This window comes from Lutra lutra, chromosome 3 (genome assembly GCF_902655055.1).
Source record: "Lutra lutra chromosome 3, mLutLut1.2, whole genome shotgun sequence".
In the NCBI taxonomy this organism is placed as follows: Eukaryota; Metazoa; Chordata; class Mammalia; order Carnivora; family Mustelidae; genus Lutra; species Lutra lutra.
This window is the reverse complement of record NC_062280.1, coordinates 140,737,873-140,755,665: the sequence shown is the minus strand read 5'-3', so window position 1 is coordinate 140,755,665 and position 17,793 is coordinate 140,737,873. Positions and strand designations below refer to the sequence as shown.

Genomic DNA, 17,793 nt, shown 5'->3' with positions numbered 1-17,793 from the left:
ATACTAAAAGGGGGAATGAAGTGGGGCTACACAGCAAAAAAGGAGTTAATAAAGAGGAGGTGATGAGGACTTGGAGGTGTGGGGGTGGATTGGAAGGGCATGGAGTCAAGAGACACTTAGTAACCGCAAGTCTGACTGAAAGAGGAGTAGGAAGCTGAGGCTTTGCCTCACTAGACTTAATAGCAAGTAATTTGACTGTTTCCCTGGATATATCAAAAGCCCCTCAAGTTCAACCTAGCCAACAATCTAGTATCTTCCCTGCTAACCTATTTCTTCATCAGTGGTCACCATCCCGTTCCGTTATTACACACGTATAATCAACTACCAAGTGCTATGAATTCCACCCTCAAAAGATCTTTTGACTCTACTTATCTCTACCCCAGCTATGACTACCTACCAGAATAGATTCCTCCACCAAAAACTCCCGTAGCATTCTGTGCAACTTTTTTGTTACACTCATTACAGTTGAAATTATGTGCACAATTTCCTATCTCCAGATTATAAGGTTCATGAGGGCAAGGATTCTGTGTCTTGTTTATAGCTGTATTCCTGGCACCTAACACAGTGCCTGGCCTATGGTTGGAACTCTCATTTGTTTATATGAAAGCCCAGCAGCCTTTGGCTTAACACCTGGTTCTCAAGTGCTTATAAGAATTTAAGTTTCCAGTCAAGCTATCTATAGTAGTCAGCATGGTAAAGTGGAAAGACATGGGTATGGAGTCTGGCAACTCAGGCTTGAATTCTGGCTGTGTTGCTAAGCATTGTGACCCTGGATAAGTTTCATCTCTCTGGGCCTCAGTTTCCTTATCCATAAAATGGAAAAACTAATAGTATTACTGTCAAGGTTGTTGTGAGGATTGATTAAATTAAATAATACATATAAAACTCAGCATGATGTTTGACATGTAGTAAATGCTCAAGAATAATTTATTATTATTATTATTATTATTACTAGGGAGATAACATTTTATTTGTAAACTTTTGTCGGCTCATCCTAACAAAGACTTTTATGAAGAGGTCATACTGGGGTCCCTGGGTGGCTCAGTGCCTTCAGCTCAGGTCATGATCTCAGGGTCCTGGAATTGAGCCCTGCATCGGGCTCTCTGCTCAGTAGGGAACCTGCTTCCCCCTCTCTCTCTGCCTTCCTCTATGCCTACTTTGATCTCTCTCTCTGTCAAATAACTAAATAAAATCTTTTTTTTAAAAGAAGAGGGCATAGTAATGAGTTTGTTGAAACTATCACATGAATAGTTAGAATATATTGAAATTTACCAAGGTTTACAGCATATTCCAAATTATTATAAACACTTGTGATTTGTACAGTATTCACTCTAGTAACTGATATACCATTCATATTATAGGTAATAGGCCATTGACTATGAGAGATAAAAAAAGAGCTGTTTAAATAAAAAATTCCATTATAAATATATATATATATAATATGCCTATTATATATATAAGCATACAATAGAGGCTCAATAAATATGAATATTAAAGGAAAGTACATTTGCAGGGGGCATCTGGATGGCTCAGTCAGTTGGCTGTCAGCTCAGGTCATGGGGATCAAGCCCAGCATCTGGCTCCTTGCTCAATAGGCAGTCTGCTCCTCCCTCTCCCACTGTCCCTCCCCCTGCACGTGCTCTCTCTTTCTCTCTCTCAAATAAACAAAATCTTTTAAAAAGTTTTAAAAAAAAAAAACACATTTTTTGTTTTTCAGCTGAATCACAATAGCATATTTTTAATTCAATAATAGAAATTGTTCAAAATATTTTTAGAATTTCTGACTTTGTTAACTGGCAGAACAGCATATATGAAATTAACAATTATTTATTGAGGACCTGTTATATATGGAACACTCTAAAAGGTGTACTTCAGGGCACAGAAAAGAGGCATAAAACATGGTTTCCATTCTCCAGGATCTTGTAACCTATTTGGGGAGAGATGTTGGAATCAAGTGAAATAATTTGAATTAAACAAGTGTTTGATTAAACTAGTGTTTAATTCAAGGACTGTTTAATCCCAAACTAGTGTTTAATCTCAAGGACTACCTTGAGATTGTATATCAGAAATGATCAGCCTTCTTGAAATTTAGCTTTGACAAGACAATATTGCAGTAGAAGGATGTAAGATTGATTTTTTTTAAAGATTTTATTTATTTATTTGACAGAGAGAGATCACAAGTAGACGGAGAGGCAGGCAGAGAGAGAGAGAGAGAGAGAGAGAAGCAGGCTCCCTGCTGAGCAGAGAGCCCGATGCGGGACTCGATCCCAGGACCCCGAGATCATGACCTGAGCCGAAGGCAGCGGCTTAACCCACTGAGCCACCCAGGCGCCCAAGATTGATTTTTATTTGTCATAGAAAATGGAATTAGTTATATAAAGTGTGATACCATGCTTTAAAATACACTTTCAGTTGCCTTTTGTTTAAGAATGTTGACAACTCACATTTGTTGGTTTGCTCACTATCACAGAGAAGTTGTGATGGAACAGGCGCGATGTACTTCATAGGATGCGGTTATAATGCTTTTCCTGTTGGATCCGAGTATGCGGACTTCCCGCACATGGATGACAAACAGAAAGACAGAGAAATAAGGAAATTCAGATACATTGTACATGCGGAGCAGAATGCCTTGACATTTAGGTATGAAATTCGTTTGCATGTCTTTTTTTGAAAGCATAGCAAGGGCTTAAAGAAAAAAAAACATGGCAAGGGTTAGTTGAAATTAGTTTTCCTTTAGCTTAATTTATTAATTTATTTATTTTAATTCTAAGAAATACTCTTTTCAGAAATATAATTTTGGTTATATCAGCTTTTTGCTGCCTGACCTGACACCATTGTCAGAGGTCCTCCAGGCCTTTAAATTTGTTGAGCGAGCCTATTTTTTTTCTTGTCTTCCTTGTCTCCAATATAAAACTGCTTGAAGTTTGTCATTAGGGTCTTCCCTATTTCCGAATTGTAAGATAGCCTTTATTTCCTAAATCTAGAGCACATGTATCTATGAATATATAGATTTTATTCTGAACCAAATTGCTTTACCATGGTTTTTGTTGGGAGATGATAACTTGCATTATCTCCCTTCAGATGTTAATCTAGATCATTTCCACAAACATTTCTCCACATTTACCATTAAGGGAGTGATCTTAGGGGATTCAAAACTGAGTAAGGGATGGCTTTTGTCCTTGAGGAGGTCAAAGTGCTCCTCAGTGTAAGACTTCATTCAAGCTAAGATGATGGGTTTTCTGGGAAAGGCCAACACAAAGTCCTGTGGAAATTCAGGGACTGTGACAGATGGAGGGGCGTGAGAAGGGAAAGCTGCAAGGAGGAACTGGCATTTGAGCTGAGTTTTGAAAGTCTGGTAGTCACCACTGTGGCAGTTGGAGGTGCTTACTTGAAGGGAAGCTATTCTTGCTTCAGACAGCACCAGATGCTTCAAGACCATCTTGTAGGTATATTAAGTAGACAAGATGCATAAAATTCTGTTGCCCTGATCTAGACAAACAGAATGGGTCTGAACTAGGGAGATGGATCTGGAAGGCTGGCAGTGGTGTAAGACAGCTGACTGGGAGCAGTGGAAACCACAGAACCAGCAAATGCAGATGAGAGCATTCCTTAGTGCTAAACTACCCCAGCAAACAATTAATTCTCTGATCTTGTCCTTGGGCTCATCGTTACAAATTGACTTGCTTCATTTGTATGGAGGCATGAATCTGTCAAAGCCAAATGTTTGTTAAAGCAAAGCATCCTGTCTCAGGGAAGAGGTAAAGGAATTGTAACTCAAAGCAGATTTTATATATTCATTTAGCAATTTAACAAGCATTTATTAAATATCCAGTAGGTACTAGGTAAGGGTCAGATCTTTTGGCTCCCATGATGAGCTAACGTCTAATTTCCCATGGTGAACTTGTAAGGAGGATGTTAGTTCTAGCCCCTAACTGTGGCATTACAGAGTTCTTAATGTAGATAGCACTGTTCTTGTTCTCCTTCTCTCCCTCTCTCTTTCAGTGTCTGTCTTTGCCCATTTTTTTGGTAATCTAATATTGAACATCTTACTGATTGCTTAGAATAAATAAATGAATTTTAATTATCATTACTGTCATGTTCAGGTTGTATATTAACATTTCGTGAGTTTATATATTTTGTAATTCACTAATTTGGCTAGAATAAAGTTTACTATTGTTTATAACATAAATCTGTTCTAAAATCAGCTCAATTTTAGTATTTAAGGATTTCTCTAAATATAACTCTCCTTGTGGAAGGCAACTTTCTAATATTTATACATTTTTCGTAGGTGTCAAGAAATAAAACCGGAAGAAAGAAGTATGATTTTTGTCACAAAGTGCCCTTGTGATGAGTGTGTACCTTTAATTAAAGGAGCAGGCATAAACCAGATCTATGCCGGAGATGTAGATGTTGGAAAAAAGAAGGCAGACATCTCTTACATGAGATTTGGGGAACTTGAGGGTGTTAGCAAATTTACAGTAAGTAGATAATACATTTTTTTTTTTCAAGTATGCTTTCTATTATATTGTCAGGTACCCTGCTAAATATTTTAAATTAGTGATTCTCACACTTTTAAAGAGTTCTAACAAACTATTATTACTGAGTTTATTTTTTATGTGCAAGCACTCACCTTATTACAAATGTTCAGCTTAAACTCTCTGTCTTATGAATTAATAGGTTTCTAGAGAACTGCATAGTCTTGATCTTACAGATCTTAAATTAATGGTTCCTTTGGTGCCATCTGGTGGCTAACAAGAGAAAATCTCTGACCCCCCTCTTCCCTTGCCCTTCTGGTGTGGGTGGTAAATAGAGGTGAAAATAGTTTAGGATTACCCAAGAGAGGGACTTACACACACACACACATACGTGCATGCACTCATGACACATGTTTCTCATGGGAAAGATCAGAAAAAGAAGGGATTTAATATTTCAAAAAAAAAAAAGTACTGAAGTAGTTCATGGAAAACTTAGAAATTTTAACTGTTTCACTATGTAGGTTTCTTTTAAAACTTCTTTTCAGAAACAATCTCAAACATACAGAAAAGTTACAGAATGTTACAAAGAACTTTTTTTCCCCCAGAAACCTTTGAGAGTTGCTTGTTGACATGATAACCAGATCACTGTCAAATAGTTTATTATATATTTCCTCAACCAGTAGATTTTCTACAAAACCATAATACAGCCACAAAACTCAGGAAATTGTCGTTGATACATTACTGCCATTTCATCCACAGGGCCAATAGAAGTTCCTCAGCCGTCCCAGTGTTCTATAGAGCAAAAGGATCCTGCCCAGAATCATATGCTGCTTTTTAATAATAATTCTGACATTTAATGTAACACTTAAATGCAAGAATTTGCAGTGGGTATAAAAAGCATATAATTGTTTATAAATTTCGAGTTTACCGGGGCACCTGGATGGCTCAGTTGGTTAGGCAACTGACTCTTGATTTCAGTTCAGGTCATGATCTCAGGGTCATGAGTTTGAGCCCCACATTGGGCTCCACCCTCAGTGGGGAATCTGCTTGAGATTCTTTCCTTCTGCCCCTCCCCCTGCCCCGACACTCTCTCTCTCTGTCTCTCTCTCTCTCTCTCAAATAAATAAGTAAATCCTTAAAAAAAAAAAAAAACTTTAAAAAAAATTTCCAGTTTACATTTCTGTTTTGAATCCACAGTCCCTGGAACATATAAAGCACCAAAAAGATACTTTTTAAACTGTCTCTCTATATATGAATACATACAGTTATATATTTATATTTATAATTTATATTTAAAAGTTTAAAACTATGAAACATTGTCTAGTTTCTGTGTGTGTGAAGTATTATAGATATTTACCCTTTTTATTTTTGTCACTTATTTTTGTTTTTTTATTTCCAGTTTTATTTAAATTTATAATGATTTTTTTAAAAGATTTTTATTTATTTATTTGACAGACAAAGATCACAAGTAGGTGGAGAAGCAGGCAGAGAGAGAGAGGGGGAAGCAGGCTCCCCGCTGAGCAGAGAGCCCGATATGGGGCTCGATCCCAGGACCCTGAGATCATGACCCAAGTCGAAGGCAGAGGCTTTAACCCACTGAGCCACCCAGGTGCCCTATAATGATTTTTAAAAGAAAAGGAGGGCCCTGAAAGAAAGGAGAGTGGAGAGAGGTGCCTCTTTTGTAAAAGTGAACAGAAACTTATATCCAGCTAGTCAAAGGGAAATCTCCAGTTCTGTTTTTGTTTCTGTGTCTTCATTCCTCCTGAAGAGTGAGAAGAAATAGGTTTTTCACATTCTCTCCACAAAGATTAAATGACCTAGCTCTTCAGGAGTGTGATTTACAGATTAAGTGAATTCTGAAATATGTTGCTTACTCGTGGATTTTAATAGCTTTGCCACTGTGAAGAGCATGAAGAGATCAGAAGAAGGGAAGATTCAAAGACAGAAACAGAGGCATTGGGTCCCCTGAGCAGAGATGGGCCAAGATCCACTAGGGGTACCCCGCTCAGCTGTACATGGTTCTTCTCTGTGCTCCTTCCTGTAACAGTTAGCTCTCTCCATCTTCTCATCCTTTCCCTCCTCTGGCCTGGTTGCAATATGATGTCAATTGTTTCAACTACCTGCTTCACTAAATGCCTTCTTTTGTAAATACCAGTGACTAACATGATATAATTCATTCTAAATTTGAATATCACTAATGATGATACTTATTTTTAGATTGTCAAGAGTAGTATAGGAGTATCCAAAAAATGATATTTTTTAAAATTAAAGCAAATTGAAATTAATTTTGTTTGAAAAAGTTTTGTTTTTCTCTTTGGTGTGTTGCCATATACCTTGAGTTAATTGGTGTGTTCTGTGGAATTGTTGCAGACTAGGTTAGGACTGAGAAACAGTATTTCAAGAATAGATTTTACCGGGCGCCTGGGTGGCTCAGTGGTTTAAGCCGCTGCCTTCGGCTCAGGTCATGATCTCAGGGTCCTGGGATCGAGTCCCACATCGGGCTCTCTGCTCAGCAGGGAGCCTGCTTCCCTCCGTCTCTCTGCCTGCCTCTCCGTCTACTTGTGATCTCTCTCTGTCAAATAAATAAATAAAATCTTTAAAAAAAAAAAAAAAAGAAGAATAGATTTTACCAGTGTAGGCCCATGTCCATTTATTCAGAATCTTTTTCTTTTTCTATTTAATACATATGGCTTTTGCTTTATTAGGTCATGTTTTCTTTTTTTTTAATTATGAAAGTGATATATGCTCATTGTAGAGGACTAGGAACATAAAAAAAGAACAGATATTCTCTGACAACTTACAGAAAACCACTGTTAACATGAGGTTTTATTTTCTTCATCTTGATAATTCTCCAAAGATAATGTTTAATGATTCAATATATTCCAACTTGTAGATATAACTTGTCTAACCATTCCCCTGTTGTGAGGCACCTAAATGGCTTCTAAGTTTCTTACAGTTAGAAATACTCTTTTTATGATTATCCTTAAATATACATTCACAGTTATTAGTTTTTACTTTGCCCAAATTAATAGATTTTAATGGTTTGACATGATTTGAAACATGTTTTTTTTTTTTTTTTTTAAGTTCACATATAATTTCCCACCCCTTATAAAATCTCTTTTCTCCTGGTGCTCCCATTTCTACAGGGGACCAACCAGTTCTAGATGTCCTTCCTTTCCAAAGACTTTTTTGCACATGGCAAAAGATTCGTCTGGTATCTTATTCCCCACCCCCCCAAGCATCATGATATTAGCTAGTTGATCTGTTGAATTCTCTGGTGCTTATGGAAGAGGACCCGGGCACTGTACACTGAATTGTGCCTCTCTAGAGATAGTGCCTAATGAGGCCTTTTTGGTCAAATCATTAGTGATTCTGACAATGGGGACTTCTAGCCAAGTGAGAAAGGAAGGGCTGTGCCATGAGGTACTGATCACACACAGTTTTTCTTTTTCTTTTTTTTTTTTTTAAAGATTTTATTTATTTATTTGTTAGAAAGAGAGAGAGAGAGAGGGAGCGAGCATGAGCACAGGCAGACAGAGTGGTAGGTAGAGGCAGAGGGAGAAGCAGGCTCCCCGCTGAGCAAGGAGCCCGATGTGGGACTCGATCCCAGGACGCTGGGATCATGACCTGAGCCGAAGGCAGCCGCTTAACCAACTGAGCCACCCAGGCGTCCCCATACACAGTTTTTCTTCTCCACTGCTCCAGGCTTCTCTCTCTCCTTCTGAATGGCTAAGATGGAAAACTGAAATCAGAGGAGATATGATCTGTAGTGTGATATGACTATATTAAAATACAAGATGATAGTGGTCATATTTTCATTCTTTAATATCTAGGCCTTCTGTAGCCATCATAAGATGCTGTAGAACCTGGAGACAGAATGTGGTATTGCAGAAATTCTATAGTGTTGAGCAGGCTGACTCAGCTTTTAACTGTATTGCTGCCCTCAGTGTGCAGCCCTGGGCATGTAACTAGCTATACTTCGCTGGTCTTCCACTTCCTTACCTCTAAAATGAAGGTAAAGGATTTAAAGCATCTTCCTTCTCTAAAAATATTGATTCTGATTGCAGTTGTATCATTCAGGGTCATTATTAGGGCTTGGTTGGTATGAACATGCCAACTCTTTTTTACGACATTTAAAAAAATGTTTTGATATTTGACAGCAGGGTGCTGAAATGCTATTTATTAAATCCTTCTTAAACATACATGTAAAAAGTTTGTGCCCTTTTACAGTGGCAGCTGAATCCATCAGGAACTTGTGTTGGTGAACAGAATGAGCCTGAAAGCAAAGAGAGTAAGTATTTAAAGTTCTCATTAAGCTTAACTTTGTTGTTGAGAAGAAAGGTTACATAGCGAGTTCTAATGATGGGGTGTTGGAAATTGTTGTGGTTGTAGACAGAGATGCTCTTTTGGCAGGCTAGATTTTTGCCCTTCAATTTGTTCACAAACATTTGTGTATCTACTATATGCCAGGTTCGCCAGGGAGTGCTGGCGTGTAATCAGTCCTGTAGAATCTGCAGCTTAATACAAATAACCATGTACACATTGAATATATAAATTAAAGGTATAGGAAACACTAACAACCATGCTCTTCTATACCAAACTAAAGCTTGGCGGACAGTTAAAAAAGGAAAATGTGTATAATTAATACAGACGGCTATAGAGCCAAATTAGAAGGTGTATACATTTTTGCTTGAGTAAAGGCACATTTGTAGAGATTGGCCAGAGAATGGAATTCCTCTGGTTATTTGAATAATCTAACTAAAGTCATCACAGCGATCATAAATGCTTAGTAGTCTTCACAGTTTTATTATTTGCATATTAACAGGTATTTTTAATGTAATGCCATCTTGGGGAGATCTTGCAATTCCTTAGTATATAACTTTGATCATTAGTTATGGCTACACGGTATTATCTTTAGAGACTTATTTATTTATTTGAGAGAGAGTGGGGGGGGTGTTTGGGGGAAGGGCACGGTGAGGGGAGGAAGGGAAGAGAAGGGCAGAGAGAGAGGGAGAGAGAGTCTTAAGCAGACTCCGTTCTGAGTGCAGAGCCCTGCATGGAACTCAGTCTCATGACCCTTAGATCACGACCTGATCAGAAACCTGTGGGTCAACCGTGCCACCCAGGCGTCCTCACAGTATTAGATTTAAACATAAGCTGTGTTATCAGCTGTTTGGATTCTAGGTAAATGGAAGTTTACTATAATAAGTAAAAAGTTTTTGGTAATAACAAGGATTTTATTACTCTGAAAAATCAGGAAATGAAGAGGTCTTTATGAAAATAATTTCTATTCTGTAGTTTCTGTGTAAATACCTTGATTATTTCTGTTCTGAATTTAGCTTTATTTATTCAAGTAGTAGATTTTTTTTTTTTGCAATCTGGAATAAAATAAATACCTACCCACTCCATCTTTTGAAAAAATTAATCAGGGAGAAAGAGTGAAAAAATAGAAAGAAAAATATAGATGATCTGATTAAAGAATATATTTTCAGTAACAATGTTTGAGGGGGTTATAAAATTAAGAACATCTGGTCATCAAAAGATAACATTGAAAGAGTACAAAGGCAAGCCATATACTAGGAGATCCCTGCCACCTACAATCAATAAAGGACGCGTATCCAGGGTTTGTTGTTCCTGCATCACTAAAGACAGGAAGACATGCTGCTGCCCTTAGCAGTCCTGAGATTGGAAGGAGAGGTTGTGGTAGGGAGGGGGCAAGAGGAAGGCTTCTGCTTTGCTGGCGATATTTTCATTATTGACCTGGATGATGGTCAAATGTAGATTTGCTTTGTGACTGTCCACTGAACTGCAAGGTCATGTTTTGTATATATTTTTGAACAAATGTTTTATATCAACAAAAATATCGTCCTATCTCTTTTTCAATTTTTGTAACAGCTTTATTGCGGTAGAACTCATATATCATTAATTTGCCCTTTTAAAGTATAGAGTTGAGTGATCCACTTCTTAACAGCACAGACACCATACTGCCTGAGTGGGTTATCTAGATAGAATCTGTTCTTCAACAGTTGAGAATTTGAAGGTAAAATAAAATGAATGTCCCTTTTTTTTTAAGATTTTATTTATTTATTTGACGGAGAGAGAAATCACAAGTAGGCAGAGGCAGGCAGAAAGAGAGGAAAGCAGGCTCCCTGCTGAGCAGAGAGCCCTATGCGGGGCTCGATCCCAGGATGTTGAGATCATGACCTGAGCCGAAGGCAGAGGCTTAACCCACTGAGCCACCCAAGTGCCCCTGAATGTCCCTTTTGAACTTAAGCATTGTTTTGATCTTACAACTGCTATGACTTTAATACCATGTGTTTGAAGTGACGTTTTCCTGATACGAAGTTATTCTTGATCACTAGATGGTGTGTTGAGACCCTTACCTCTGGGTGAAGAACAGCACCAAAACAAAAAGCTGTGTCTTGGAAACGACTAAGAAATCCTGTCTAAACTGGAGTGAGGCCTCGAGGATTTGTATTTGCACTTTTAAAATTCAGCCTTGTTAACTCAGAAAATAAGGGTGGATTTTGTGAATAACTGAGAATAATTGTAAGGAAGCTAATTTATTACTACCATATGGATGGATGATGTTAATGAGAATATTTTTATTTTAGATTGGTATATTTTCCAGAATATGGTGGTATGTTCTTTTATTACATTAAATGAGGTAGCCATGATTTAGTGAGACAAATTTAATCAGCCGTAGAGGTTACTTTCTCCTTGTCTTAGGTTTATATTAGCCAGTTTTTTGAAAGGGACTGGTTCACTGGAGGTCACATCTCAGCAGAGAATTATACACCTTTTAAAAAATATTAATTCCTTCAGATTATGAAGGTGATAGTAAACTGCGCCAGGGCAATAAATGATGACTGGCCATTTTTAAGTCAGTGTGTGGCTCACCAAAAGCTCACATTTATACCTAAAGCTTTTTAATATTCAGAATTTAATTAGGATTAAATCATAAAATATGATGGTGGCATACCAGATCCCCATTATAAAAGTATATTCCTAACAATGTTATTAATTTTTTAAAAATCTTTTGATACATAGAAATAACAATGATTGTTGCACTATGGTGTTAAATCACTGATTTGGGGTAGCGGCAGAAAGAGACTATAATTCTGAAGCAGTATTGCTATTTGATATCACTGACTTTTGAAATCACAAACAACACCAAATTTGTTTATGATATTAACGGTGAAGAAATATTTCAGTCTAGAATATTGAGACAACTTTTTGTCAAATTCCATTCATAAATGCTGCCCATTTTCCCCTTCATGCAGTTAACAGAGTGTCTCATAGTTTTCAATGCGAGATCTTTTAAAAATATTCGTAAACCTTAAGAATACTGAAAATCTCCAGTAAACACTATGATCAGTTCCTTTATATTCCAAATTGCTATTTGTGAGACCTCTCATTTTTATTTCTTGAGAAACTTTCAAAAAATTAGTCCAAAGCTGAAGATACGTGTTTTGCACTTTCCTAGAGTTAGGCAGGGAATGCAGAGCCCATGGCCCACAGTACTGTGGGGGGGACACTCCACGGAGCACCTGCCTTGGCTGTATAGAGATCATGAGATTTGCCTCTGCTGTTGTCCCCAACCTTTCCACAGCACCACATGGCCACACAAGACCTTCTACCCGTTTCTCAGAATTGTACACAGGACAATCCAAATGCTGCCTGATGTCCCTGTTTGTACAGCAGTCGGCTTAGGTCCACTGGGAGTTCTAAGTCCACATACCAGGCAATTGAGAACTGCCATAAATATTGAGAGGGGAGGAAAGATATCCTTAGAGATAACTAAGACTCATTTGAAAACGAGTAGTTAAGTATTCTAAAATATTTGTCAATATGAAAATACTGAGATTTGTTCACATCCTCCCAGTTGCTTCAATATATAATTTATACAAGCTTAAATTCACGTTAGGATTGTTGTTTTTTATTAATATGTCATCCACATCAAATGTTTTATAAACCAATCAACAAATATTTCTTAAGACCGAAAAGCCTGGAATACTGTCAGGTTTATGATTTATGTGTTGGACATTGAAGGGATATCAGAAGGGGGAAACACAAAATGGGAAAATATAAAATGGGGAAAACTAGGATTAGGAACTGGGAAAATTAATATTTCCATACACTATGAAAATTTACATGAAAATGCCATATTTCCTTCTTTACAGCTGGTCAGTTTTCAACATTTATTGAGAAATTCCTGTGCAGTACCAGGGAAAAACTTAATGAAGGCAGGAATGTACATACACACACATACACATATACAGGCACACATTCATATTTATATACATATGTTATATATACATATGCATATACATATAAATTATATGTATATAAATTTTATATATATATAAAAATGTATAAATTTTTTAAGCTGATGAATCCAGTGCCTATGATAGTGCCTGGCACATAGTAGGCATTCAATAAGTATTTGTTGATTGACTGAATGACTGCTGGACACTGGCTAGACCCTGGAGATGAGATGTGTAAGAAGAAGCTCACAGTGTAGTGGAAGACAGAAGCATGTAACCAGGTAATAGAGACTCAGTTTCAGAGTGGGGTCCCTAAACCAGCAACATTAGCATCACTTGGGGAATTGTTAGAGATGCAAATTGTTAAGTCCACTAAGATCTGTTGAATCAGAAACTGGGCATGGGGCCCAGCAATGTGTGCTTTCACAGCTCTCCAGATGCTTCTGATGACCTTGGAGGTTGAGAACCACCCTGTGAATGCAACTGTAGGAAGCTTCTAATATATGTAATGAAAACTACTAGAAATAATAAGAACAACTCTGTATTGCAAGGAAGTCAGGATGTTTTTAGTTAAGGAAAGGTATGAGGTATGGAGATATATTTTAGCTAAGGGAAAAGAAAGTAAATTTGGCCCTAAAGTAAAGCTGATTATTTCAGAATGGTCATTACAGAATGGAAAAGAGAAAAATAAAGGACAAACCAAGGAAATAGAAGTTTGGGAAAAGAAAAAGAAGGAAGGAAGGAAGAGATAGAAGGAAAGAAGGGAGAAGGGAAGGGAGGAAAGAGAAAAGGAGAAAGGAAAAAAGGAAGAAAAGAAAGAAAATTTATGAAAAAGAAAGAAAAGAAAGAAAAATTTACCTTCTGTCGTCAACGTTGGCTAAAAATTGAATTGTTATAAGGTTTTTTAAAAATAATAAACTTGCTTTTTTGTTTTAATAGCTTGCTAATGTAATTTTCTTTCATTTGCTAAAAGGACAAAATTTTCTTGGACTATTAGCCTGCTCTTGATAAGATATTATGAATGGTTTTCTTTACCTTTTAAATAGTCTGCCTGGAAAGCAAAGATGTTGTGTTTTACTTAAGTAATTTCCTGTGCTTCATGTTGTTTTTATCAGATCTTTGATTACTTAACTGAGTGTTAACATTAAGAGCTAAATTTTCCTTAAAACGATGTAACCTTTTGTATTTGCCTTTAAAATCTTTGTCACTTAGTTAAATAGGTAATTAAGTATTATTTCAAATTATCTGTGGTCCTGTTTAGTCAAGTGTCCCAACTTTTTTTTTTTTATATTTTTAACAAACTTTTCAAAATCAATTTCTAAAAATTTTTTGATGAGGAAATTAAGTTGGAATTTTCCAGACGGTCCCTGGAATATCTCAAAAGATTTGTTTTCTTTCTTTATAAAAGAGAGATGCTAAATGAATTGGTTTATGTGATATGCTAAATTACATGGGAAGTGTTGTCAAATAAGAAATATCAAGCTTTCTTTATGTTGTGTTTGTTTTAAGTGTTCCAGATATTATATGAAATTCCTAGAAATCAGATGTCCAGGATGATATCACTGTAATTCTAGTTATTATCGTAAAATGTTGTATGTCACAGATATAATCAGATTTTCTTATCCATTGCATTGTAAAGAAATCTAATAGATCTTTATGGCCATTTTTAAGTCTTTTATCATTTACAGACAGTTACTGTTTCACTCGGATGGTTTTATAAAAGTTTTCCTGCAAAAGTGCTTCATCTTCAAGGAAATTCATGAATGGACTCTAACAAGTACTGTAGGATACAGGTTTCTGATAACTTTCAGAGCATCCAGCTGACCTGGGTAAGAATTTCCAGAACTAAAAGAAAAACTGGATTCAAACAGAGTAAATATTAATTACATAGGACTGAAAGAACTTGGGACTGAATGAACTGAGGAAGATGATCATAATTGTTTATGACTTTTTTGTTTGGTCGTTGTTTTGTTTTGTTTTTAGCATTTGGTTTTTCCAGATTTCAGGAAAACTTCTCTTTTCTCTTAAATTACCTATGATTTATACCAATTTGTTTAATTATTCCTTTATAAGCAGAATTGAAACAATTACTTTTTCTCCCCACCTCATGCCTCCAGCATTTAAAAACTGTTAGTATTCTTATTTTTATGGAAATACAGTTATTTGCATAAGTTCATTAAGAATCTTTTTTTTTTTTTAAGATTTCTTTGTTTGACAGAGAAAGATCACAAGTAGGCAGAGACGCAGGCAGGGAGAGAGAGAGAGAGGAGGAAGAAGGCTCCCTGCTGATTAGAGAGCCCGATGCAGGACTTGATCCCGGGACCCTGAGATCATGACCTGAGCCAAGGGCAGAGGCTTATTAACCCACTGAGCCACCCAGGCACCCAAGAATCTATTCTTTTAATGAGGATATGTGGAAACATTGGTTACACTACTAAGGCTATATGAGAGACACACATAGACTCAGATATGACCAGACAACTTTAAGAAACTGAGGTTGACTTTATAAAGCCGATAAACAATAAAGCCCCTTGGAGAAAGAGATCTAGTACGTTGCTTACAGGGTTCCTAGCAGCTTATTAGGTGAGTGAAGAAGCACTTCCTGGCAGGCTCAGGAACCTCAGGATGATTTGGGGACCTTGAGAAAAGAGGAATTCTCCCAAATTTATAGGTATTGCAGGTGAAGTCTAATGGCAAGTCCTGGGCTTGGCTTCCTAGTCTTGAGAGGCTTTTAATAGTTCCATCTGAAAAAAAAAAAAAAAAGTTCCTTCTGAGATTCCTTTTGAAAAATTCCACCAAAGCAGATTTAGAAGAGTCTATCTCATCTATTGTTATTCTTGCTACGCTTATGTAAATTGGCCAAATGTATTGAAATTAGATTTAATTTGCAAACGAATTAGTCTTACTGTGATTATCTTTGATAGAAAAATTATGTCTCAGTGATACACTGTGTAAATATCAGATTCTAGTGCTGTTAATTAGTTTGAGGTTTTGTTTTCCACTTGTAAGATGGAAAGATCCACTGGATCCTGAATTCTGGTCTCCTCAGATATTTGGCCATAGCTGTCCAAACTAACCTTTCCAGTTTCCTCCCACTTTTGACTTGGAATGGTGAAGAACAGAAACTGCCCTTTTCCCCAAAGCCTGGCAAACTGCAGGTGAACAACTTGATACAAACTTCAGAGAAATGGCCATAGTAACTCATGTTTAGACAGTCTTCATGCCTGCTGCTGTGTGTGCCACTCAGAAAGTTTACCGGAATACCTGGTGATGTTACCAGAGACATTCAAACTGCAGAAGATGCTTGGACCCTGACTTCTAGAAATTTTCTTGACTGGCTGCCCCTGGGCTCAGAAGCTGGTTCATAATTTGTTCTAATCATTAACCTGTGTTTTTCTTTTGTTTCCATAGAAATGCCTTATTAAAAATTTCTCGCACAATATGGGCCTTATGTGGGGAGCTCAGTTACATCACCACCTCCTAAAACGAGAGACACAACTGTTTAACTGAACTGAACTATTTTCAAGACTTAGAGGTTAATTCAATGAAATAGTAAAACAATCTGCCAACTCAGCTTCTGAATTATGAAGCTTCTTGCAGTTTCAAAGGTGGGTCTGAAGAGGAGCAAAATATGCCACTCCAAATACGGATTACGTTGGCATATGGATTACGTTAAAATTATTTAATTTTATTATTTTATATATAAAATTATTATTAAATAATTATTTAATTATTTAATTCTTAAAATTATTTAAGAAATATTCACTACAAGAAGGACACTCCTTTGTCCCCCTGAAAGCAGGAAATAAATTCCCTGTGTGAAGGGGACCCTCCCTGCACCTGGAGGGTAAAAGCACCCTCATCTCCCAGGAGAGGGGGTTCAGGACTGAGAAGGCTGTATACACCACTTTGTCACTTCTTCAGTAACTTGCTACCCCAAGCCCAAACCCCTTTGCCAGTTCTTCACAAATCATTGTTTCTTTGTTTTGGCTTCCTGCTTGGTCACTCCTGTGAGTCTCATATTTCTATGCCCTCCTGTTTGTACGGAATTAAATTTGTTTTCCTCCTGTTCGTTTGTCTTACGTCAATTTAATTCTTAGGCCAGCCAAAGAATCTAGAAGGGAAAAAGGGAAATTTTTTCTTGCCTTACACATCCTTGCTACATTTGCTTCCAAGGGCACAACATGGGTTCCTGAAAGAACATGCATGCTCATTGCCAGACCAGCACCGTTTTAAAGGCCAAGCCTCTTAGTACCATTTCCCAGAGAGCTATGATTATGCCCGCTTCTAAGAGAGACTTAGAGCCAGTCTGTTTCATTTACTTTATTACCCTTTGCCAAATTTCTTCATTCTCCATAGCCTATGATACTTTTCCTATTGGGAAAAGGTAACTAGCTGCTCTAACCTGGGTGACCCAGTTCTGGCTAGCAGAGAAGGCTTATTGGGCCAGAGTCTATGTGCGTTTTCTAACTTCTCTGTGGTTGAGCAGCCTGGTCTACCAGTGACACTGTGGCCGTTGTGCTAACATAGTGGAGGAAGTGTCCTAACTTGGATTATGGATGGCTGCCTCCTCCTCTACCCTAAGAAGGGATTCTTAGTTACAGCTCAGGCCACCTTGATAACTTACTGATTGTAGAACTTAGGCCCCTTATCTCGGACCACCATGTAGATGTATGCTACCATTTATTCATCTCCTGAGCACCTACATGCTAAACACTGAGCTAGGCTCTCTCCATCTCCAACAGAAACAGTGTAATTTGCTTTGGACAAATTTTAAAATAGAAGATATTAAGTTTTCACTGCCAAAAATCATAAATCGAATTTTGAGAAGTTTAAGGAATTTGTTCAGCAGCAGACTGAATGCATAATCTTTATTTTCCAGAGATGAGCATGTACTTTACCTCTAAGCACAAGTTTAAAGCTGTGTGCTATTCAAAATCCTACCTGAACAATGTACCAGAAAACCCTTTACTGGTATTTTAGAACAGTTGTACTAGCTTTGCTAGATTTTTGTCTTACGTTTTTTGAACACCAGAAACTTTGCGTAGATG

General features: G+C 37.2%; 1 protein-coding gene across 3 annotated transcripts in view; it reads left to right on the top strand.

Moving 5' to 3' along the window:
• Positions 1-16,813, top strand: part of CDADC1 (cytidine and dCMP deaminase domain containing 1) — a 48,330-nt gene extending 31,517 nt beyond the window's left edge. For 2 of the 3 annotated variants that reach the window (XM_047723390.1, XM_047723389.1), the window contains 4 exons: positions 2,471-2,640; positions 4,289-4,478; positions 8,706-8,766; positions 10,838-14,918. In XM_047723390.1, the coding sequence (XP_047579346.1) occupies positions 2,471-2,640; positions 4,289-4,478; positions 8,706-8,766; positions 10,838-10,911 (495 nt within the window). In that variant the 3' untranslated portion in view covers positions 10,912-14,918. Of the gene's footprint in view, positions 1-2,470; positions 2,641-4,288; positions 4,479-8,705; positions 8,767-10,837; positions 14,919-16,153 lie in introns of those variants that run through there. The other variant, XR_007126178.1, reaches the window with a different exon arrangement.
• The last annotated feature ends 980 nt before the right edge of the window (positions 16,814-17,793 follow it).